The sequence below is a fragment of the Siniperca chuatsi genome, linkage group LG5 (assembly GCF_020085105.1).
Source record: "Siniperca chuatsi isolate FFG_IHB_CAS linkage group LG5, ASM2008510v1, whole genome shotgun sequence".
Taxonomy (NCBI): domain Eukaryota; kingdom Metazoa; phylum Chordata; class Actinopteri; order Centrarchiformes; family Sinipercidae; genus Siniperca; species Siniperca chuatsi.
In genome coordinates this window covers 16,960,137-16,985,333 of record NC_058046.1, presented here as the reverse complement: position 1 = coordinate 16,985,333, position 25,197 = coordinate 16,960,137, and the positions used below count along the sequence as shown (strand labels likewise).

The following is a 25,197-nucleotide window of genomic DNA, read 5'->3' as shown; positions in this document are numbered from 1 at the left end:
ATGGATCCTTGCAAGAACTTGTACATATTTGATATTATTAAGTTCTATGATGCCACTGTGCAATATTTTACAGTTTCCTCTCTGGAGTTTGGTGTGTATGGTGAAGTACTTTTTAAGTGAAGTACCACTACTCTATTAACACTGCTTATTGAGTCCCCTGATCTCTCTTGTTAATATTTTGTGTCATTATCACATATCTATGTATCTTTCTTTACACAATACATCAGTTGATTAAGTAACTTTCCACAATATATATGGCATTTCTTACAATATAACACATTTAATTTGTGTCAAATGAAACCCAAGAACCTATCACTCATACAAGCACCTAGTTAAGTTTTAAACAATTTGCTACATTTAAAAAAAAAGTAACGCTGTCAAACCACCACATTTCTTTATTTTGTGAAAAAACATCCTTTCTTCACAGAAGGCCATTTGTAAATTAATGTGTCTTAGCCTCCTTCCACCTCAGGTTTACACAGTGCAGTGATGCTTTAATCTACCGACTCATTTTATCAGTTTGCAAAGCTAAATTTAATCAGTGGGTCACCAGAATAAATATGACTTGCCTTTTGATCGCAGTAATAGAATTATGTTCCTTGCATGAGAAAAGATAAAAGAAGTGAAATTGGAAAGGGAATAAAAAGGTCAAGAAACAGAGACAAGTCCAAACAGCTACGCAAATGTTGAAATTAAGACAGCAAACAATTTGTGGCTGCTCTTTTCTACAGAGAGCTTCTTGCATAAAAACAACAGCTTCTTGAAACAAGATGAAGAAACCAGGAATTGCTGTAGATACACAGATAGATAGATAGATAGATAGATAGATAGATAGATAGATAGATAGATAGATAGATAGATAGATAGATAGATAGATAGATAGATAGATAGATAGATAGATAGATAGATAGATAGATAGATAGATAGATAGATAGATAGATAGCGGGTGTTAGGAGCACAAAAAGGAGGAGCTATTGGAAGAGAGAAAACAAGAAGTTAGAAAAGAATTAACAATAATGATGTGAAAATTATAGCAAGAAAGGGATGAAACAGATTACAAAGAAAAGTCTTCGCCACTAAAGGGAGCTGTACTTAGCATGTGTGCAGCAAGAGACAGCAAAAATGTATTCACAATATTACAACTATTGGTATTATTTCATGCAATATATTATTTAATTAATTTTATTATTACATTAATGTGTAAGTGCATTTTAGGGTGGAGATTCTGTGCTCTAGCAATGAAAACCAATGCACATTTCAAATACTAATAATTTCAACCTAACAGCTTTGAAAATAATATTTCTTATCAGTTCTTTCCAGCAAGCTGTACTAATTGCAGACAAATCTAACAATAACAAAAACAATGTAATTGTGTTTTTATAATAGATATAATTGCAGTTGGAAGAAATGAGTGTACGGTACCTAACGTCTGAAATGTTGCTGCAAAATTAGATGAGTTTGAGTTAACAAAATGTAAAGAAGACACATGCAACTTTTTTAGTCAGACAAAATGAGTAGATCACTTGCATTCACAGTGTTGAGTCCTTTGCTAGAAAGAAAATCAATGTTGAAACACCTTGTGTTCTGTATTGATCTGATGCAGGTAAAATACAACAGCCATTTAAAGAGGGAACAATCTTCCTCAAAGACCACCAAAAAGTGGTCACTCAGACTAAACTGATTGTTTTCTAATCAGCTTTAAATTGCCAAGTAGCTTCACTCACCTGAGTTCCGAGGCAGTTACCTCCCCTTGCACTGACACTTTGATAACAGAATCATTACTGGACATTTCAGCTTCCACTGCTGTGTCGGCCCTGTGACTCACACTTTGATCCCCTGCCACAACTGTGAGAACTCACCTGAGAGACACAGAAACTGGCAATGGCTGGACAAAGGAAATCAATGAAAGCAGCTTAATGTGGTAAAACAATGTTGACACAGAGCCAAGCTTGATGAAGTTGAGCGCCAAGCAGGGCAAAGCCAACAGACTGTTTAACAAGGTTTTATTTGATTAATTAAAATACAAAGCTACAATATACTCATTTGTTTGCAGAATAGTTTGTAAATGATTTAACTTTCCAATTATGTTAACAAATTTGTAGTAAGGTTATGGTTAGCTGAGTCAGCAATGGCTGTTTCTCTATTGGAGCCTGTTATATACTGTAACGATGATGGACAATAAATCTTGTGGTCACTGCCATCATCCATTGCATGCTCAGATGGCAAGTAAATTCCAAGGGATCAAACTACCATAATTATATTTATATATCTACTTGTGGTCTGATTGTTACCACATAATATTGACACTTGAAAAGTCCCAGTTACACTTGACAACAAAAGAGTAAGCTAACAGTAATGGAAAGGATACCATTATCATGTTTTTATGTTCTGCCTGTGCTTTACACACAGAATTGCCACTAACCTAACTTGTAATTTAATTTTTGTTACCTTTGGACAAAGGCAGGCCAGCTGTTTACCCGTTTCCAGTCTTTATGCAATGCTACTGTAAGTTAACCGACTGCTAGCTCCAGCGACATATTGAACGAACAAGCATGTGGTATCAATCTTCTCATTTAACTTACGGCATGAGTCGACTTTAGGTAATCAATGAAGTTGACTAGCAAGTCAGATAATATGTAATAGTGTTCAGCTAATAAAAAAAGTACTGCAGCCTCGTGAAGCCTGAATACAACAACTCTGAAAAACATCTACGAAACTGGTCAGTGCACAATTTATTCGATGAGTCCCAAGACTTAACATTTTTCACAAACCAACACATACTCAGTTGGCAAGTAAACTTTCAGTCTTTATAGCGTTTTTGCCATTTCGTCATTCATTCTAGAAATAAAGTCACAATGTGCACAGCCACAATCTGCCATTACTGTGAAACAGAGTTGTCAGTGTTTTCGGGGTGCATGGTGTGGGTATAGCCAACAATGAGCTTGGTTGTGGCTATCAAGAGAAGCATCAAATTAATGGCAACTACAACGGCAACTTATAACAACAGAAGAAAAAGGCAGTCCAAAGCAAAAGAACCATGATGCTAAACAAAAAATGCTAAACAAAGGTTAATATTGATAACTTCCTCTGCAAGACTTGTGGACTGTATGAACGACTGACACCTCAGCCTCAGGCTACTGTAGGTGGATCTCATCAATATGAGTGACAAGTGATGAGGCCGACTGAGATATCAATAAATAATGTTTCATACTGAAGGAATGAACAGAATAACAGACCAGACATTTAAAGAAAACAAAGCTTCCACATCATTTTCACAGATATGTTTTTATTTGTCAAACTGAAAGAGCTTTTGTTTGAAGCAACTTTTTTTTTTGGACTGTACACAGTTTCTCACTCTCCTCTGCAGGCTTGAACCTAACCACCATTATAATAGGTACATTTTCTAGATAGTGATTGACACTCAGACTGAAGAGGTAAGAAATTATATGTGATAACAGCAGACACAGAAATACAAAGACAGGATGAGTTTTTCACTTTGCTCCCTTTTTGAACCTGTGAGATGAAGTTTCACAATGCACGAGACAATCAATGCTGAGTACAAAGTAAAGGCTGTTAGATCTTTATGATATGCAAGAACATAATGTGCCTGTGGACATGTTTGTTATTCTGTACTGTACTGTTCAAACTCATACATCATCCACACTTCCTCAAAGCTTTGTAGCAGGCCTGCTGACAGGAAGCTGACTACAAAGATCAATCAGAGCAGATGCTGGCCAAGATATAGCTGTTTGGCAATAAACAATTGAAGAGTCAAAATGGAACATGTTGAAGACAAATAATCTGTGAGAAATAATCTGTTTATACTTATCCTGTGTCCATGAAGGAATGACACACCAATAACAATTTTCACATATTGGTAATGTACAGCAAAGTCTTTGAGTGTAACTTACATTGAAGTACAGGTCGAGTTTGGCAACATAACGAGTAAACTTTTCCAAGATATCCCTATCTTGAAACACATCAGGGCCATTATAGTATACTATATCATATACTGTATATCATATTGTTATTTGCCAAACCAGAATACAATTGGCTATACCAGTTATCCAGATAACAATCAAAAATGTTTTTGTTTTGTTTTCAGACTTCCTATGGTTACTTGTCAACTACAACAACATCCATGTTGATGGCGACAGCTGAAAATGCGCTGGCACGCAACAATGAAGTAAGCTCTGAAATATTTGGATGGTGACACATTTCTTGATGTTTTTTTCTTTCTGTGCTTTTCATCATTTTGGATGTAGAACTAAATCCAAAAATGTTTGATTCCAATGCATTTTTATTCATGATATATATAAAGGGATGAAAATAACAGTGGCACTCTGTCTTAAGTAATGTCTTGCTTTCCCTTTCAGGATGGGCTGCAATCTGCAATACATTGTATGTCTACAATATGAAATGATTGGTTAGTTGTAAGGTAGGTAGGTAAATGACTGAAAGCTGACAAGTCTTAAGTGAAACATGAAGCATAAAAGTAGACATGGCTCCCTTCAGCTCTTATTCTAGCACTCGAGAGCATTGGGAAAACTAGTGAAGAGTGGAAACCACTGGAGTAATCTAGGCATATTTTTAAGCCGTGTAGAATGGGCTGTAAGGTTTGACACCTCTGCGATACCTCAGGTACTGTCCCTTTATCTAAACAGCCAAGCATCGATGTTCATTTACTGCAGGATGCAGCCAACAGCAGAACCCACAAACAGAATGTTTTGATGTGATTGGCATAATGGCATCTTTATCCCCTGTAACCTTAATGTGTCTAAATATTTTTAGCACCTTGAAACCAATTGAACATGCAGAGTGCTGCTGTCATGTCATATAAAAATACCCACAAGTTCTTTATCATTTCATTACTATATTATTTCTCATCCAGTACGATAGTAAAGATCAGATCCCCTGAAACAAAGACCCTGCCCATATTGAATTTAGAGAACTGTACTGTTACCATGGCTCATCATCATTGTAGGTTTGAGATAATGACATATATTAATATATTATTAATCTTGGACATTTGCTCTCTTTTGAAAATAAAGAACTTAATTATTAACAATTATCATTTATCATATCAAAGGGATTAAAGGAAATAAAAGACTGCTTTCAATATTTGAATTATGTATATATGGACATGATTTAAATAATTGCTCTCACTCATCTGGCATTTCCTTTAAATAACAACACACATAAATCTTTAAATAGTTGGCCAAAAGTTATTATTTTGTGGGTTATTATGAATGACATCTATCCTGAGCTTTTTAATTGATTTAACTTAGATCTCCAAGACAACACGAAGACATTAAAGACAGATTGTATGCATCTGACAGCTGAGACAAATAAATCTAAATAAATATTAAAAAAGAACGAGCACAAACAATAATTCCAAATATCTTAGAAAAAGTGTAGCGTTAATGAAATAGATACAAATAAAATTAAGCATTAAGACATTTCAACTAGAGACAGCCTATAAGCCTAGTAAGTATAAGTGTCAGTGCTGCAGAACCACGTTTAACTGCAGTGCTTGTTTATTGTCTCACATATCAGTCTTTTTCAGTAAGCTTTTGCAGTGTGTTGTAATGTTTCAGAACTATTTAAAAATGCACAGAAAAATAGGTCCCTAAATCAAAGCCATTGCTCTCAGGGCTGGAGGTTTTAAATGATTTGTCATAATATACATTTATAATTCACGCGCCATGCAATTTCTTAGTCTTTTACATATAATACAAGAGCAATAATAGTGTTTTGATTGATGTAGTAATATCAGTGTCCATTAGGGTAAAAGCATGGCTTGAGGAAGTGTAGTAATCAAAGTAAAAATATATCATATAATAATAATGTGATAACGTGTGATCTCCACATGGTATTTTAGACAGTTCAGTGATGTTATGAAGTTGGTTAATCATGTTCGATGAAGCACAGCAGACAGATTTCACATCTTTGTTAAAAAGTGACACTGTACAATAGCTTCCATGGCAACAAGTTAAAACCACAGTGAGACCCCCTTTCCGACTCCACCACCAACCCCATCCCTCCCATATATATTACAGAAGTTCATTCCAAACAGGATGGTAAATCTTGAGAAGAATAAAAAGACAAAGATCACGCATTAAAGAGGAAACTAAAAGACAAAAGTGGATCAGGGGCAGGTTTTAAATCATTGTACAAAAGAACAAACAGCAACCCACCACGACCAAACACCTATTCTTGAAAAATCCATTGGAAATTTATTTATTTTTACAGGTTGCACAGTTTATTTTTGAAATACTGGGTGAGATCCTCCAGTATGCCAAGGGACAGGGGACGATGGCAAGAAAGATGGTGGAAAGGACTTCACTCTTCCTCTGTACATCCGAGTATTTCTACACGCAAAGTGATCCTGCCATACCATGACCAGGGAAGGATCCGGATGAGCCGAGCGTAGATGGGTGGATCTATCACGTTCTTTCTGTGTGTGTCGTTGTCAAAGTTCCCTTGGAATACCTATAAAAAACAGCAGCATGGAGAACTTATTATTGTTGCAATTTATTATGATTTCCCATAACAAAACCAGAAACTACAGTCAAGTTTTTGTCTGCTTGACTGGGTTTTCTCCAAGAAAAAACATCAATATGAAAACTCAGTATTAATGGTGCAGCAATATTTGAGGGCTTTTAAGACTCAAAAATGGTAATTAAAGGTTTTAGAAGTCAACATGTGGAAAAATATCTTCAGTGAAAAACCACAGAAACCAAATATGCTAATGCTTTTTACTGAGAACCAGGTGCAGAACATTCCTGGTGAATGTTTAGTCCTGATTTCTCCATACTGTTACCTTGAAGGCCTCATGCCTGAGCAGGAACTGAATGAAGTGCAGCCAATCAGAGGTTCAATTCAAACACTGCCAATAATAATACATTCTCTGAACTCAGCTCTATTCTTGGTTCTTTTCTTTTATGCACCACGCATGTGAGCACATCAACAGTTTCCCCCTGTGGAAAATTATGCATTGTTAGAGCGGCACAGCTGGAATTCCCACCTTCGCAATTAGTGACAGACATCTAATGTTTCTCCTGCTTACTGAGTGGTGTTATTAACATGCACCTTATGCTTGTTGGTCTTGTTTTCCTTCAATTTTGTCATACATTTTATTTATTTTTTTCACCTTGGAGCTAAAAGAAAGGCTTTGGTGGCTGCCAGAAATGTTGCTATAAAAGAAAAGCCCTGTTTCTCCAGTATTGGCTCTGTAAAATTCACAACATATTGTGCTACAAATATGCATTCTGGATCAACACACCTAAACTGCCATCATGTAGCCACTGGCATATTCTTCAGTGTAAGTACTGAAAATCCAGTTGTATCTACTTTAAGCTAAACAGATTTCAGTGCATGCACCACTTTTATACCAATTCAATGACATTTAAGAGCCTTTAGTTAAGCCTTGGAACAACAGTTCAAGGGTTAACTAACTACCAGATACAAACAAGCTAACTGTCATACTGGGACATGTGCTCTATTGTTAATTATCAGGAGCTTTGTGTTGGCATGTGCTTAATAGACAGTAGAATGAATTATATTAGAAACAAATGTATCTACAGGGACTGCTTCATTGAAGGATATGATCATTTCAATTAAACAGTCATGATTATGCCAGTGTACTGTAATTGGGATGTGATGGGATTCACTGTTGTGTGGAATGGAAAATCAGTGGGTCAGATCGAAGCAGTTGCTGTAGACAGAGGTTGACCTTTTCGGAGTAAAGCTTCAACTAATTCTCTTTCAAATAATCATAGGCGCTGGTTTACATTTGGACAGTCAAAACATGGTCTTGAAGGTTTCATTATAACAAGTACTAAAAACAAGATCACGTGAGAGATTTTGGGGAAAAATAGTAAAGACTTTGTGTGGTTAGACAAAATATAAGAAAATCAGCACTGTACAATAGCTTCCATTTTTTTTTTACCAAATAAAAGGTCAGAGATGAGATTTGAAGAGTTTGAAGCACCACACCCTCTGTGTGCTTAGTGAAGGAGAGAATTATAAATGTTTTAGCCATATTTGATACTAAAAAGAGATTTCGGGTGTGTCACTTTAAGTACACTGCCAACTGGAAGGACAGCTTGATTTAAGAATACGAAAAATGATGCATGGACACACATATCGCTTGGGAAATTAAGTACTTTGTCCTTTGACCGGCAATATGACAAAAATAACTGCCCAGTCAAAGCAAAGTATGTACATTTCATGTTCAATGCAAACACGCCCCCAAGCTCCAGGCTAATAATAGGCAAGAGTGAACCTGCCACTCTGAATCCATATGTGTAAATAAGGCCTAAGTGCGTCGACTCAAGTGGTTAAACAAATGGGGCTGTGTAATGTTAACACAGTTCACTGAATGAAAAGCAATAAAATATAAAATATATATATATATCTAAATATTTTTACAAATCTGTCCACAGACAACCAGCATATCCTTTTTTTAGACTGGTAAATCCTGCTTTAAAATGGGATGAGGCGCATGCCTTCAGGCTACTGTAAACATAAGTATAATCATAATTTAGATTAGTTTGCACAAATAATATCTATTCAGTCTTCTGTATTTAAAGGGACATGCATTTGTTTACACCACAGGTGACAAAATCCTAATATAGTTATTTCACCTACATGGAGTAAGCTTGCAAACTCATCCACTATCATAATAATCCTGAAAGTGACTTGATGTTACTTCCTTTTGTCTGTCATAACAGATCCATCCATGGTCTTGGCTGTATTATACTTTACTCTTTATTGAGCATGCTACTGTTTACTTGACTGTAGTGTTTTAAAATTATTCCTACATCACCACTGCCACTCATTTTTAGGCACTCTGCTCAAGTATATAATAGCTTCTCTAGGTATCATGTTAAAATGCTCTAAGTGTTTTTTTAAGCCACTTTAGCTTGATGTTAGTGCTTGTGAAAACCTAAAACATTTTAACTGGAAATTCCATTTAATTTTGAGCCACTAAATGCCTCTTTCATCATTCTAAAACTTTTCTAACCTTAATCTCAATAAAGCACATAATTGCATAGTTCTTAATAATGGTGCTCAGATTCTACTAAAGCTGTAGCATGAAACATATGGTTTACAAATGTAATAGTAACTCTCGCATGGACCATTTGTCTCTCCAATAGCAACTGGACATACTGTATGTCTAAGGGTCTAGAAACCGAATCTGCAGTATGCATTAGAACAGTATAGATTCTCGTGTCACGGCAGTAAAGTGGCACTGACGGTTTATAGAACAGCAGCAGTGTGTGTTGGCCTACATCTGTTTCAGTACACAACATTTCCCAATTGCATTCTGCTAACATATATTAATATTAAATTAAACCTGGAGTGAAGGATGTCTGTTTTGAAACCCAGCAAAGAATTTTACCAGTTTCTAAACCATTCTGTGTTGACCTGTTCTTTTCATTTTTTATTGTATTTTAGGATTGCAACATTTCACATTGGGAAGCGAGAAATGTGTCACTTCCAGGAGTGTTGCCACAACTGTAATGTGACAACCAGGGCACATGATAGGAAAATATAAAAGGCAGGACAGAAAGGCCATAAAAGCAGCAGCTGATTGAAATATGACAAGGATCTCTCCTAGACTGCCTGGGGAGCTGTCAGAGGCGGTGTCTCTAAAATAAATTGTCTGGAACAGGATATGTGAAGAATCACAATTAAAAAGGACAAATACTTAATGCTAGGAAGAAAAAGAGACAAGGGATGAGCACAGTGATGAAAGTATCCTCAACAACAACATATTGGCAAACAACTTTAAGTCTATAAAATAATTCAGGAAAGTATACAAAATACGGGATTTAGATTCACTACACTTAACATAGGCAATTGCACATATCTCTACTGTAAAGAATGGATGTAAGCCATTACTTCTAGCGAAACTATAAAAGCTGTATGCCACTTTGCCATCTTCTGACATTTCCTCACAGCATTTAAAACAGTGTTTGCTGCCATGATAAACATGCTTCACAAGTATGCCTTGTATAGACATCATCAAGAGTAATTTAAAATGTGTACCGTTATTTATTCATCTATTTATTTATTTATTTGCAAATGGCAAAACACAGTGCCTTGATGGATGACCTTTCCAAATTTTGTCAGAATTGGACCAGTTGTACAGCAGGTTGAAATATGGCTTTTCCTAACCTGATCAGGTTGGTGGATGTGAGATGTGTTGATGTATGTATTTTTGAATTTTTATATTCTTAAGTTCATCACCGTCCAGTGATATTTTAAAGTCAAATTCATCAAAGTTACCAACATGTACATAAGCCAAAACTGCTTCTGAACGCTTTCTGTGGATCCAATTTGGACTATTTTAGGTTTTTTGTTGTTACTGAAAATGTGTCAAAATGATTTTTGTATGTATTTGCAAGTAATCAGTTATGATTGTTAAACTATTAACAGTTAGAATTAAAAACTACAACACTGCTGACCTAACTATGCCAGAATTAAATTACTGTAACTGCATTTAGGCTTCATTAAACAGAGGAAATAATGGAATTTATATGTGTCCCAATACAGCAATGAGAAAATAAAATACATATATGGCACCATATAAATGGGGCAGCCAGTGCAGCTGAAGCCCAACCTGCTGTGCCTGACCTGTGGCACAACCCGGCCGAATCAGGAAAATAGAGGGAGAGCTACTGGCCACTGACAGGTGGAGCCGAATGGTGGAGTTGGCTGGTAGTATTTGTGCAAGCTGCCAACTACTGGCAACTGAAATAGTACGTCTCACTTCATTGCCCCCAAGTATAATTATTTTATCCAACAATCGAGACACAAGCATATAGGGCACATTCCTCTGTGTGTGTCTTCAGACTGACCCAGGAGCCACAACTCTGCTCCCAACTATTGATTTTCCAGGCTGGTAGAGTCTTGGGTACGCCTCTAGAGATACAACACTCATACTCCATTATTTAAACCTACTGCACAGGTCAAGGGAGCAGGTCGCTCATGTTGCCTCATGTTGCTTTTGTCGGCCACGGTGATACCAGGAAAACTCAGCCACGTCTTCATTGAAAGGTCAAGAGCAGCCTGCCAGCCTAGAAGAGGCAGTTACACTCAATCAAATGAACTGTATCAACCACTTCTTCTAGGAGGAAGGCAATATATTATCTTGTTATGTGTTTTTCTAATCCTGAGGTGCATTAAACCTTGCAGCCAATATTTTCCGAGACTGTAGTATAAGAAAATATGACTATCAGTGGTTAGTCTTCTGATTGTATTCACAGCTATCTTACATTCAGTTATCCTCTGACCTGGAGGCAATTGAAGGCTCTAATGGCTAATTAACCCCATGTCACCTGAGTGAAACACTATTAAACATAAATCAATTACTTTTGTGCTTGATTGCCCCCATTAACTGACTGTAAATATTGACACCCAGAAAAGAGCAGTGGTGCAGGACTAGCCAGAGTAGTGACCCAGGTGTGGAAAGTGTGTGCATGTGGGAATGCAGCAGAGCCGATATGTATAATTATGGAATGTATCCCAGTTTAATTATGTTTAAACAATGGACTACGATGTTACTTGTCTGAATTACAAGTGCAGTACACATGCATTTGGGATTTGTGTGTTAAGAAAAGGCAAACAAGGCACTCTATGGATTTTGTAGAGGGATACTGTTGTGTGTGTGCCACTGTGCCCTGCTTTGACAACATCTGTATTCTGACTGAGCCTCCTCTCTCAATCTAGATCTAACTGCCTGCAGCCTCTGCCACACAGGAGCTGGAGGGGGGAGCTGAGAAGAATACTTACAAGCCTCTACCACTGTGCCCGAACCAGACACCCAGACACACACACACACACACACACACACACATTCACAGTATATCCCTGCCAAGTCGAGCATTGTGGTGTGGCAGAAGGAGCCTCGGGAGTCCAACAGCCAAATGTGTCCTCTAGCATTAATGGATGCTTCAGCTGACTGAAGGGGGAAAACACCTTGAAGAATCATACATCTGAACAGCCCCTTGGCTGGGAAAAACTGATTGACATTCTCACAAGCCTTGCTAAACACGCCTGCCCTCTAATACAGAGCACACACACACTCAGAATGACTGACTATCCTTGGTTTGGCTCTGAATTATACAGCAATAACAACACAGGAAAGGCTATAGATGGTTAAAGAAATGGCTTGTATCTGGGTTAAAGAGATTTTTGAACCCATGTGTAGTTTGATAAAACTGCTGCTCTCCACTGAGTTCATTTTGAAAATGAGATTTAAAAATAAAACATAATAAACATAATAGGTTCCTGAGAAGTCACCAGTACTTTTCTCTCCTTCCCTTTGCTATCTCAGATGATGCTTGCCAGGCCTTCAGAAGCCATCCAGTGCTCAGTATTGAGATTGCTTGAGAGAAAATCATGCTGAGCATGCAGTGGTCCGTATCCAAAGATCATCATGGGTGTTGAAATTATAAACTCCTCAAGTAAGGAATTTGAACTTCAGAAATAGAAAAATATTTCCGGGTATTGGCTGCTGCACTGGCTCTGCAACAAGGAGAAGGGCATAAATTGATATCTGGCTATTGAGGGGTATTATTTGCCTTTACAAGGTCCTGTCATATTTCAGCTGTATGTTCACACCGAGCCAAACAAAATAAAAGCCCTTCTTTAAGAAAGTCTCAGACATCATAGCTGATGCCTTTATGTGCACAGACTGCAGAGCATTAACTGCTGGCTAACTATGAAATCAGGTATGACGGCAAATTAAAGACTAAAGGATTTTAAGCCATTAGAAAACTATCCACAAATGCTTTCATTTTGGATTATTATTTCTAAATGTACAAAATAAATCTGCAATAAATTAATGTGTGCCAATATACAGAAAATTAAAGATTGAATATAGCAAAATCTAAATCAATCTATCTTTTATTATTACTATCAATTATTAATCAAATACAGTGCCAAATAATTCTAACATTCTAACGACTTTTACTAGTTCTGTGTGATTGTTTAATCTCATCGGCTCAGCCACAACAAAGGCTGCATCCAAGAATGAAGACATTCTCTGTGAATCTGAATATCTTAGAAGCACTCAGGTTTGTTGTTATTATCTGTGCAAACCTTTCCACTTGGTCACAAAATATTATGCACAACAACAACACTTTCAAAAGTGGAACAACTTTCACACATTCAAACTGTTTGAATTTGTTTCATGAAATCTTTTATACATATTCACTATGTTATTTATTTAAGAAAATGCATTCCACAAGTTAAAAAAATTATTATTACACACAAGTGTTCTTTATATGATCTTAAATGCTCTGAAATGATGTTCAAGATATAGAAGAAGATTGCACTGCAAGATTAGAACAGAAGAGATTATACAGTAGATTGTACAGTAGATATATCATGATCTCAGTGTATAACAGTATACAGTATTAGCTTTTTTGTGCATTATGCAGGTTTGGATTCTACTAGATCTCAGTTTCTTGATTTTCCATAGTCAACACATCACCAATACAGGAATAAGCAGAAGAAGTAGGGCCTATCTTTCAATAACACAGCAAGGGAGAAAAGTAAACAAAACCCCTCTTGCCCACAGTATCTGAAAGACAAGGGGCTTCAGCTTCGGCTGTAACCCTGTGCCTGCAGTTCTCCTAATATAAGCAGAGAGGCTACTGCAGCCCTGCACTGTCTCTGTTGTCGTGGGCGATTGGAATGGACGTGTACTCTGTTGAAGGGCTGTAAACAAGATTTTCAGCATAGCACTGGCCAGACCAGGTTGACAGCATGGTCTTATCTGATCTCAAACCAGAGAGAGGCAGTAGGACAGACCAGGCAAGCTCAGTTTGTGCCACAGATAAGAAGATGTTAAAGGGAAGTGGAAAGGAGAAACAGATAGAAATGGACATTTTCACATTTAATACTTTTTGTTGTTTTTTTCTGCTTTTTTCTGTTAACTCTGTTTCTCCCTAACCAGAATGCCACTTTCCTTTGTGGTGTGATATATTATTCAAAACTTCAGTTCTCACAGTAGCCACAGATTTATCAGTTAATATGTTGGTAGTAGTGGCTTAAACCTGTGCAACTTGACCTGTGTTTGATCATGGTTATTACGGGCTGTGAAGGTTCCTTACCTTGTCTTTCCCCTGTTTCTCATCTTGATATACATTCCACCGCTCTCCATCATTACTGTATGCCAGTTTGTATGAGCCGACAAACTGGACATGGCCAAAGTCTTTAGCTCCCTGGGTGATGATACCTGTGACCTTGGTAGGCACAAGCAAGTCCACCTGAAAGAGGAAAGAAACAGAGAGAAAGATAATATAATGATAAATTTAATTTATCAAGAAAATTAAGATTAGCTTGTGAAAAAGTGTCAGAGATGCTAATTTTTTACATTCTAGTCAGCATCTTTTTTTTTTCTTTTGATGCCATCAGAGGATTTACTGTACAAAGACATTGGGTGCGCAAAAAGTCAGTTTCAATTATTCACAGAATATTGAACAAGTCTAGCTCTCGCCTCAGCAAAACAGAAACCGCACATCGCAGCAGCTCCTCAGACCCAAACTGCTCCACTTGGGTTAATTTTTAATAGGCTGTCATTTGTTGCAAACAATTTACAGCACAAGGGTGCTAGGCAGTAAACACACAAACAGTTACTTTTATTGACATTTTAGGGTTCAATTATGCTTCATTATTTAGTACACAACACTGTTGGGTTGAGATTCAAAACGTAGTTAAGCTGAACCCAAAAATACATGGCAGCAAGAATAGGTACTATAGCTCCATCACATGTACCTTGTTCACTCTGCTTCAGATTATGTCTAAAACAGGTCAAGCTTTTTTCTAAGTGTGATTTTTCCACCGTGTTAATTATGTCAAATGAATAATGTATGTGAATAATCTAAAGTAGAAGTTAAGAAGAAGGCGCTGCCTACTAACATGAGCAATGCAATGTAGTGAGAAAATACAGCTGATGTTGTAATGGAACATCAAGGGTAGTATTACAAAATAAGTCACTCCCACTGATCTTTCATAAGCATAAAGCAGCGGGTGTTGTGCAATGTTCATTCCACATAATGGAAACTGTGCAGAAATACCTTTACATCTCTGTAGCACATTAAGCCAAATGTTTATTGTTGTTATGTATACAACAGAAAACCTTTAATACTTATAAATATCAAACATATGACAAATTAAGGGAGTGAAATGTCCATAACTTCCCATGTGAATCACTGTCTTTAAAAGAGCATGTTGTTTTATACTAATATAAAAATATGTAAATAATTGATAGCATTGCCTTGTGCATTTTCAATCCTTAAAATGCTAATAGCCTAAATGTCACAGTAAAAGTGTCTCACTTATCACATACTTCTACATAGCATCAAATCGCAGTCAGCACAGGATGAAAAACAGGGTGTGACTTGGCATTTTGCTGTCACATGGGAAGATAGTGGTAAAATTTAGAAGCACAAGAAGAGCAAGGGAGAGAACCATAAGCATGCAGATTTATTTCTTGTGCTGAAAATACACTGACACTGAAACAACCATACATCACAATAATTGGCCTGGTCATATGGCAACATATACTGTGTTACAGTGCTCTGACAAAACAAAAAAGGGCCCTGCGTAGATTAAATAAATAAGCAAACAAACTGAAGTAATGCATGAGTTATGGTTGAGTTTCATTCCACCTCCTGGTCTTGACACGTTGCAGAAAACCACTATGCATCTCAGCACATCGCACCTCACTTTTATTGCCTGCAATATGTTACAAACCCTGAAACATTTTTTTTTCCTCGAGCAGTGATGTGAATGTGCCCACTCAAGAGTTTTCATCTCTCATAAGGTTTCAACACTGCTCCAGAGCTTCTCTTTCCTCCTAGCTACATTAAGATTGAGGACGGCTCCCTGGGTATTGAAGGGCCTTCTTAAATGCAGACCCCCTGCTGTGTACATACTGTAAGCAGGCCTAGACCTGGGTCCTGACACACATGTAGACAAAGCCATGCCTCATCGACTACAGAGCAAACTCTTGGCTTTCTAAAAGGCATCCAAGTGGATAAACTCCCAGTTCTCCATTTGTGAGATGTTAAGCTAATGAAAGTAAGACAAAAGAAGTTTGCGTGCAGACATAATTTAATGCTTAACAATGCTGTGGTTACAGGTATGCAATTATGCAGATGCTGCACAGTAAGTATGCATGCTTCGTTTGTTGTGAATACACTATTCATGAAGTTTCTCCTTCAAGTGGAAGCAGTCGTTGCTTCTGTGTAAAGTAGTGCTCATTTTTTGTTTCTGAATCCGGATGTGGCAGCAGTGTGGAATATTTTCCTGTATAGTATGTAAGTATAAGAATACCTTTAAAAAACAGCTCTGTTACAACAATTTACACAATAATGTCACAACCTGCTGAATAAAGGGGGCCAGAAAGAAACAGTAGCAGGGGGTGCTTGATTGATTTAAAGGGCCATGACACTGTGCATTGTGATTATGCTCCAGTCGCAGAATGTTGAGGTAATCTCGTTCTACCCAAGCAGTCAAGTCTGCCACCAGAACAAAGGCAGGCTTGAAGGGGAACTTGTAATTGCTGTCACAGGTAGCGGTCAAAAAATACAACCGCCCCTAGCGACGCCAGCTCTCAACACTTTGATGGCCCAAACTGAATTAGGGAGCGAGATAAGCTTGTTAAAGCAAGGCCTCTCCTCCAGCCCCCACCGTCTGTTCTTTCTACCATCACACTCTCAACCCCGTTGCTTCCTCCATGGGCTGTTAACCCAGACAAACTATGAAGTCTTTGTGGCAATCTCTAAATGTTCGTGGCAAAGATGTTCCAGAAATAAAACACGAGAATCAATTTTTAGGATTTTGCTTGCTGTGTCTGAGATTAAAAAATAAAATTCATGTAGCTCTAATCTAAACTTCCAGTTTCGCCAACAATACAGCTGCACATCGAAAAGGGAGACAAGGTCAATAACTTATTTGTATTTCTCTTTGATGGCAGCATGCAAAGGGGCAACATTTCCACACTCCTGCCAGACAAACACTCATCTCCCCTGCTCATTAAGACGAGAGTCAGTGTGTAAATCTTGTATCCCTATTTGAAGTGGCTTTGCCAGTGCAGGATAAAGAGATTAATGCAGTGAGAGGCGACTTTATAAGGAACCGAATGAAGCCCAGTTTCCTATTTTATGATTACAGCACATGCATACATAGTATGTAGCTGAAATATCAATCCAACTGTATGTGTTGAAGACTTATTTAATCTTCAAAGCCTGCGGATAATCTACAGTATGTGTGTGTGTAATGCATACTTTCTGTATATTCTCCTAGGTCACAGTGCAGAATTCAGAATTGCGTGCACACAACTCACAGAGTCATGAGGAGGACATTGCTATAGCCCATCAACCCCACAACTGGACAGCTATCATTAAAGCTTAAAGATTTAGTGAGAGTGCTGTTTTTGAAAAACTTATAACAGGTCATTTTCTTTATCATACACTGAAACTCCACAACATGCTAAAAAATTTTTATAATGTAAACTTCATATGATATTGCTTAACATGAAACAAAATGCCCTACACTATCACCATCACACACAGTCATGCTATGTATGCCATGTAACAGCACTAGGGCTGGTTAAGGCTCCTAAGAAGAGACCATGCTGACGTCAAAATGTTTAACAGAAACTCATTGCACTGCATTGAAAACTGGAGGTGTGGGGTTTGAAACAAGTGGGCATTTAGGAGGTAAGAAAGCTCGCAGTCACTCTTCTGGTTTTGAAAGCTTCATTCACAATAGCTAACACACTAATACAGGCTATACATGTAACATTTTTTGTGACATACCAATGAGAAAATCTTTGTTATCATTTATATTGTTATGTTTATCACTGGATAGGTTTCAAAAATAGCTGTCTACAGTCACAGTGTATTTTTGTGAGATTCATTCATAGTGCACAGAGTAAATAGACCCGACACCAAAACCCTAGTGAAGATTCACACGCTATCACTGTTGGATTACCTGGAGGGAAAAGCAGGAGCCATCACAACCCCTCAGTGTGTTTCAGGACATAGGAGAAGTGACTGATTCTTAGTCCCATTTGCATGAACCTTTACATGAGATGTGAGATCTGCCTTATATCTGAACATCGAATTACATGCCACATGCCAAAGAAGACTATTCTGTGCTGCTGTAACCCTACTATCTTCAGAAAAGCCCCTTAACCCAAAAAGCAAAGCTAAAATGACCAAAAAATGAGGGATGAGACAGAAGGCAGACAATTTCCAGACAGATGGCTGACTGAGTGCAGCACTTCTCTACTGAGTGCAAAGAAAAGCCTGTTTGTGTCATGACATCTTTCTTAAAAATGCACCATTCCACACAGAGGTGAGCCGACTAAGCCAATTCTATGAGATGAACCAGGAGTCTCACTGAGCTTGAAAGGTTATTATGTGACATGTAGGGTTTTTTCTGTGTGAAAGCACATTGTCCCAGAACCATGGAAGTGAAAATGAACAGATACAAAATAGGTTGCATACTTACAGCCCTACTCAGCAATAACATCAGCCCAAACAAATTAGACTGAAAATCGTATTCATTCATTTTGTTTGTTTTGTTTATTACTGTGGAAAACAAACAGCCTGTAGCCCGTCAGACTTAGCCTGTTGGACAAAGAAGCCCTAATGACTTCTTAAAATGTAAAATGTAGGGTGCTGATTATAAAAAGCTGCAGGTCAAAAAAAAAAAGAAAGAAAAATGTTTCTTAAGAGCTAACAGCTTGCTGATGGCCAAATTTAAATATTTTGAGAGGGTACACACCTTCACACCTTCACACCTGTAGTATGAGGCAGTCCTGAACATGTTTGGTAAATCCTACATTAGAAACTGTTTTAGGACAAAAAGCCACAAATTAACCTGCCCAACCAGACAGATAAAAACTATTTCTTAATAATGATAAAAAAAAAAAAAAAAACACATAGCAAATTAAAAGCACTGCTAAAAAATGTACAGCTAACAAAGCAGACGTGTATGACTTAACACTGTACCAGATTTGCCTCAGGTTATGACTTAATTATATAGAATGAGTAGATGCCCTGTTTGGAAATGTATAACTTAATTTCAGGATAGCATGATAGTTTGACTAAATATCACTGTCACTTCATTTTTGAATGTGCAGCCACACTATTTGGAACCTGGTTAATGTTACACTTCTGTTTATGTTCTCTAAGGAGGTGGTTTCACCCTTCATCACTACATTATGACTCATTCTCTCTCCCTCTTTCTTAGGGATGCACACACATCCACGCACAAACTCTCAATCAATGTAATTTTTTCATTCTCTTGTTGTTTCTTCTTCTACAGTATTGTTTGATTTTTCATTTTTTTTGTGTTTCTGTGAATATATGTCTCACTCACTAGTTTGTCATGTTGTGTAGGACCTTACATTACATTGAAATGAATGTTAAGTCCTCCTTTAAATTTCAGTATGGGTTTTATGGGACACACACATGCTGCACAGCACACACACACACACACACACACACACACACACACACACACACACACAGAGAGTGAATCTCCTGTCTGACACCTTAAGTGGCCGGTAATTCCACATGGGGTGGTGGGATGTCAGAAGGTATGAATTCCTGCTGAGCATTCACACAGAGAAGGGAAGATGTGCAGACAGAAGTGTGAGTCAGTTGCCTTGGAGCACTGAGGATAGTAAAGGCAATGTCATACAGAGAAAGTTCCCTCATGGCTGCATCATATTGTTTCAGGCTGGTTAGTATGGCACTGACCACATTCCAATATTTTCTCCTTTTTGAAATTTGATGTATACCATGTTTTTGAAAGTGCTAAATGTGGAATGTGAATCAAATGCACTCTGCTGGAAGAAACATCTCCATGTGGAATGAACTGTTCTGACATGAGGATAGATGTCTTTGTTACAGAGCAAGATGACTTGTTTTGGCAGTACATTAAGAGAGTCAGCTGGTTGGCTGGTCAAGGCACATCGTACAGCCAAAATGCTGGGGATATAAATATATGAAAAGCACTGTGGAGTGACTCACAGTGAATTGCAAAATGGTGGCAAACACACAAATTTATAAGCCAAACAGTTTTACATGGCATTGACATTGCTATGCATTGAACATCCTCCCCCTCTTCCTCCCTCCGCCTCTTCACTCCAGTCTTCATGCCAGCACATTTGCATGTAACTGAAAGTCTTTGTTATTCTATCTGAATATCTATAATATTCCCATCTTCACAGTATGCTGACACATAATGAATGACACCTGCATGTAGATAACCCTAAGCAATCTGCAAAGACCAGAATAAATCTCTCTTTCAAAAGCAGGATGCTCACAGTGCAGTCAACGTTTTTAGCCATGGAATTAGAATGGCTCTAGGGCAATGTCTGTTCACTACTTTGGCCATGAAATTTAAAACAGATATCAATAGTGCCTACTGATTTTGGTGATCCCCTGATTTCTTATCTAGCAGCAGCAGGTCATAATTTTCATTTATCCAATGAAATTTCTCAATATCTACAAGATGGATTGACACAGAATTTTGTACAGACATTCATGGTCCCAGAGGATGTATTCTAAAGACTTTGGTCATCTCTAGCACCACCAAGAGGTTGACATTTGTGGTTTTGAGTAAAATGTCTTGACAGCTATTGTATGGATTGTCGTGAAATTTGGTACAGACATCTTCCCTTCAGAATGAATTGTAATAACTTTGGTGATCCAAGGTCAAAATTTCAACTGTCCAAAAGTTTCCATACTGATTTATGACCAAATAGGCCTACCTGCAAAACTAATGACATTACCATCAGCCTCAGACGTACTTTCTGTTTAGAGTTAATTAGAAAATGTTAAACGCTAAACTAAAATGGTAAACATCCATCCATCCATCCATCTTCTTCCGCTTATCCGGGGCCGGGTCGCGGGGGCAGCAGTCTAAGCAGGGACTCCCAGACTTCCTTCGCCCCAGACACTTCCTCCAGCTCCTCCGGGGGGATCCCGAGGCGTTCCCAGGCCAGCCGAGAGACATAGTCCCTCCAGCGTGTCCTGGGTCTTCCCCGGGGCCGCCTCCCGGTGGGACATGCCCAGAACACCTCCCGAGGGAGGCGTCCAGGAGGCATCCGGATCAGATGCCCTAGCCACCTCAGCTGGCTCCTCTCGACGTGGAGGAGCAGCGGCTCTACTCCGAGCTCCCCCCGTGTGACTGAGCTCCTCACCCTATCTCTAAGGGAGCGCCCAGCCACTCGGCGGAGGAAGCCCATTTCGGCGCTTGTATCCGCGATCTTGTCCTTTCGGTCACTACCCAAAGCTCATGACCATAGGTGAGGGCAGGAGCGTGGGTTGACCGGTAAATCGAGAGCTTTGTCTTTCGACTCAGCTCCTTCTTTACCACAACGGTCCGATACAGCGCCCGCATCACTGCAGGCGCTGCACCGATCCGCCTGTCAATCTCACGCTCCATCCGTCCCTCACTCGTGAACAAGACCCCGAGATACTTAAACTCCTCCACTTGGGGCAAGGACTCCCCACCCACGCGAAGAGAGCAAACCACCTTTTTCCGGTCAAGAACCATGGCCTCAGATTTGGAAGAGCTGATTCTCATCCCAGCTGCTTCACACTCGGCTGCAAACCGTCCCAGTGCATGCTGCAGGTCCTGGTTTGAAGAAGCCATCAGAACGACATCATCTGCAAACAGCAGAGATGAGATCCTGTGGTTCCCAAACCGGACACCCTCCGCCCCTGACTGCGCCTAGAAATTCTGTCCATATAAATTATGAACAGAACCGGTGACAAAGGGCAGCCCTGGCGGAGTCCAACATGCACCGGGAACAGGTCTGACTTACTGCCGGCAATGCGAACACAGCTCCTGCTCCGGTTATACAGGGACCGGACAGCCCTTAGCAAAGGGCCCCGGACCCCATACTCCCAGAGCACTCCCCACAAAGCGCCCCGGGGCACACGGTCGAATGCCTTCTCCAGATCCACAAAGCACATGTGGACTGGTTGGGCAAACTCCCATGAACCCTCGAGCACCCGATGGAGAGTATAGAGCTGGTCCAGTGTTCCACGACCGGGACGAAAACCACTCTGGTAAACATTATACCTGCTAAACATCAACATGCTAGCATTGTCATTATCAGCATGTTAGTATGCTGAAGTTAGCATTTAGCTCAAAGCACCGCTGTATCTAAGTACAGCCTCACAGAGCGGCTAGCATGGCTGTAGACTCTTAGTCTTGTTATCAGTAAAACATATAGACATATGTGTGTATCCTGTGAGCTTCCTGAAGATTTTGTCATCTTTTTGTCAAATGCTGCTTGTTTGAGAAGAACTGAATAATTTTCTCAAAACTACAAGTATTGGTAAAGCTGTGTTATGTAGTATTATAAATACTAACATTTTAATAAAGTCAGACTTTATATTATGCATTCACAACTTGTAACACTTGAAAGGTCAGCTTTTTGTTTTGTAGACATTTTTATTTATCCATTTATAATTTAAAACAATAACTTAAGTGCTTTAAAATAGAAATTGCATATTTACATGTAGACCATTAAACTATTATTTAATTCCTATTCTTTCCTCCAAAACAAAGGCAGGCTTTCATCAAAGCCAGTGCATTAAAGCACAAACATTACTATCTGAAATTCTAATAGGCCACTCAGAACACAGCACACAGCCATAAAACAGATGGAACCTTAGTTGGGATGTCAAGTTAAGCCTAAATGGTTGCATGGAACTATGAAGGGAATTGGCCATGGCAAAAGGAACAGGAAGGAAATCAACCATGGTAGTCTGGATCATTTGGAGCTATTACAGCAAGGAGAACAACATCTGTAGAACCATCGAGTTGCATACGCACTCATGTGTCAGCATGAGTAAAGTGAGGGACTCAGATCCGTATGCGTAAAAAATGGCCTTGACGCTGTACTAGTAAGGGACTTGGGGGATTTCACACTCTGTTTAATGTTCACCGTGACTAGACATGTGATGGACACTTACTCACTGATAAAATCTAAAGTAGTCTGTCTCCCTGTGTGATCTTGTCTAAAATCAAATATGTAATTCATGCTGGAGGGGGCAAAAAATGCTTTCTGTTGGAACATTAAGCAAGTGTAAAATGTGAAATGATTTAATGATTTGAAGTATGATGTTTCTATTCTAACAATGATGATACAGGTTTTTAAAGGGTCCTACAAAATAGGTGAGTTAAAATAAAATCGTTTACGACTCTGGCTGCTGCACTCACAGCTCATCATTTCTCGCTCATCTCTCCTGCTTCTCACATGGTATATAAAATATTCATATCAAATCCTCACACATGTGCGCGCACACACACACACACACACACACACACACAAAAAAACATAGTGTGCTTCACACATAAAAAAGGAAACCATGAAATTACAAAATAGTATTTATGGACATAAGTGGTCTGGCAATATGATACTTACCCTGAAATAAATCAATGCCCAGCTTTCTACAGAGCCTTAGCTTAACTTTGGACTATTCTGAATTAATTATATTACTGTAGCTTACAGCATGTAGCAGTGCTATTTAAGTGCCGTCCACACTCTCCTGGGTGCATAACAGAAAGATGTCTGATTTAAACCATAAGATACACATGAAGAACACACTGGACCCAATCTCTGCTGCACTGATTTAAGCTCTGGTGCCTTCACTTCTGACAATTCCTGCAGATCCCACGATTACAGCAGGCGCTGCTGCAGACTCATGAATCACTCATCCCAAGATAAAACAGATAAATGCATCCTACGTTAGCAGAGAGGGAGTGAGAGGGACAGAGGTAGAGAGAAGGAGATGAGGATCAGGATGTGGTGTTGAAGGATAAGATGGCTTCCTCGGATAATGAAAACAAAAGAACAACATTACACAGGTTCCAAGCAGACCTGTATATTTAAAGATATAGTTGGAGGGAGGGGACACTAAAAACCATCCAACTGAATCAGGGAAGCAGATGGATTTACCATCCCTTCCGTAACTTCATTTGGAAGCTAATTGAATCACCATACTAGCTGCAGGGAAATTGAATAAAATAGAGCAAAGAAAGAGCTGTATTGGACAAGATTAAAATGAGGCTCTGACGATAATGCCTTAATGAAATTTACATCCGCCGTGTTTCCAAATTAGTCTGGATTCTTTCTAAAATTCTTCTCAAATTCTTGGATAATGTTCTCAAGATACCAACATATTGCATTTATGTCTATTCAAATTAGAATACATTTTGTAATATGTTACAGTTAGTCCCTAACTGGCTAGCCAACAGTAAGATATCCAGTATTAGACAGGTCCCATCTGACATGCAGAAGTCCGATAATGACCAACAACAATCCCCCTTAATATGATCTTCCATTTTCAAAAAACTTGCCGAGTCTTATAATCATGCGCACACTGTACAATGGCTTCATGGTGCAAATTTAATCTCACATTTCTCAAACTGGGCTGGGTAATTTCAGCAAAGTACTAGCCTCTTGTTCTTGAAATGAAGACATGATCATTGCTATTCCAGATGATCAAAATCCCTCTTAAATCCTTTCATGCTACAATGCCTTTACTCTCTCTGAGGCAACTTTTCTGTTTTTAGAAGGGACACGCTTCATCTTTGCTGCATTAACACTCAAGAAGAGATGAGAGTTTCGATGGGACAAATTAAAGCCATTCTCCTCTGTGGATGGATGAAACAAACACCCAGCTAATTCTATTGATTAAAAGAAATAGAGTTTGTTGTCAGCAGCGCTGTATTTGAAGTAGCGATTTGATTAGGAAGTTGTGCTCGGCAAAATTGGTGTAATGATAATATCCGGTTTGATTACAACAAATGCACGCTCACAGGCACTAAGCAGGAATCAGTCTTGCATTATGTCTACTTATTGTTCCTTCTAGCCTCTACTCCACATGGTACAATGCTCTATGTGAAGTGTCAACATGCATTGATGCTTTAGGAGCCATTGTCAAACAGCTGGGGTAATTTACTTCCGTAGTACGTTCATTTATCCAAATGTAATTGGATAAATTAAATAATGTAAGGACATTTTGAATTACACTATTAATAAAACATACTTTAAAATGTTTATAGTGTGATGAACACTTTAAAGACAATTAAGAACAACTGTAGAAAAGAAAATTATGAAAAGCATTTGAAACATAA

At 38.6% G+C, this 25,197-nt stretch overlaps 1 protein-coding gene across 5 annotated transcripts in view; it reads right to left on the bottom strand.

Moving 5' to 3' along the window:
• Nucleotides 1-3,266: 3,266 nt before the first annotated feature.
• Nucleotides 3,267-25,197, bottom strand: part of LOC122876405 (EGF-like repeat and discoidin I-like domain-containing protein 3) — a 117,749-nt gene continuing 95,818 nt past the window's right edge. For all 5 annotated transcript variants that reach the window (XM_044196711.1, XM_044196712.1, XM_044196714.1 and 2 more), the window contains 2 exons: nucleotides 14,130-14,285; nucleotides 3,267-6,492 (listed from right to left, as the gene is read on the bottom strand). In XM_044196711.1, the coding sequence (XP_044052646.1) occupies nucleotides 6,343-6,492; nucleotides 14,130-14,285 (306 nt within the window). In that variant the 3' untranslated portion in view covers nucleotides 3,267-6,342. The remainder of the gene's footprint in view (nucleotides 6,493-14,129; nucleotides 14,286-25,197) is intronic.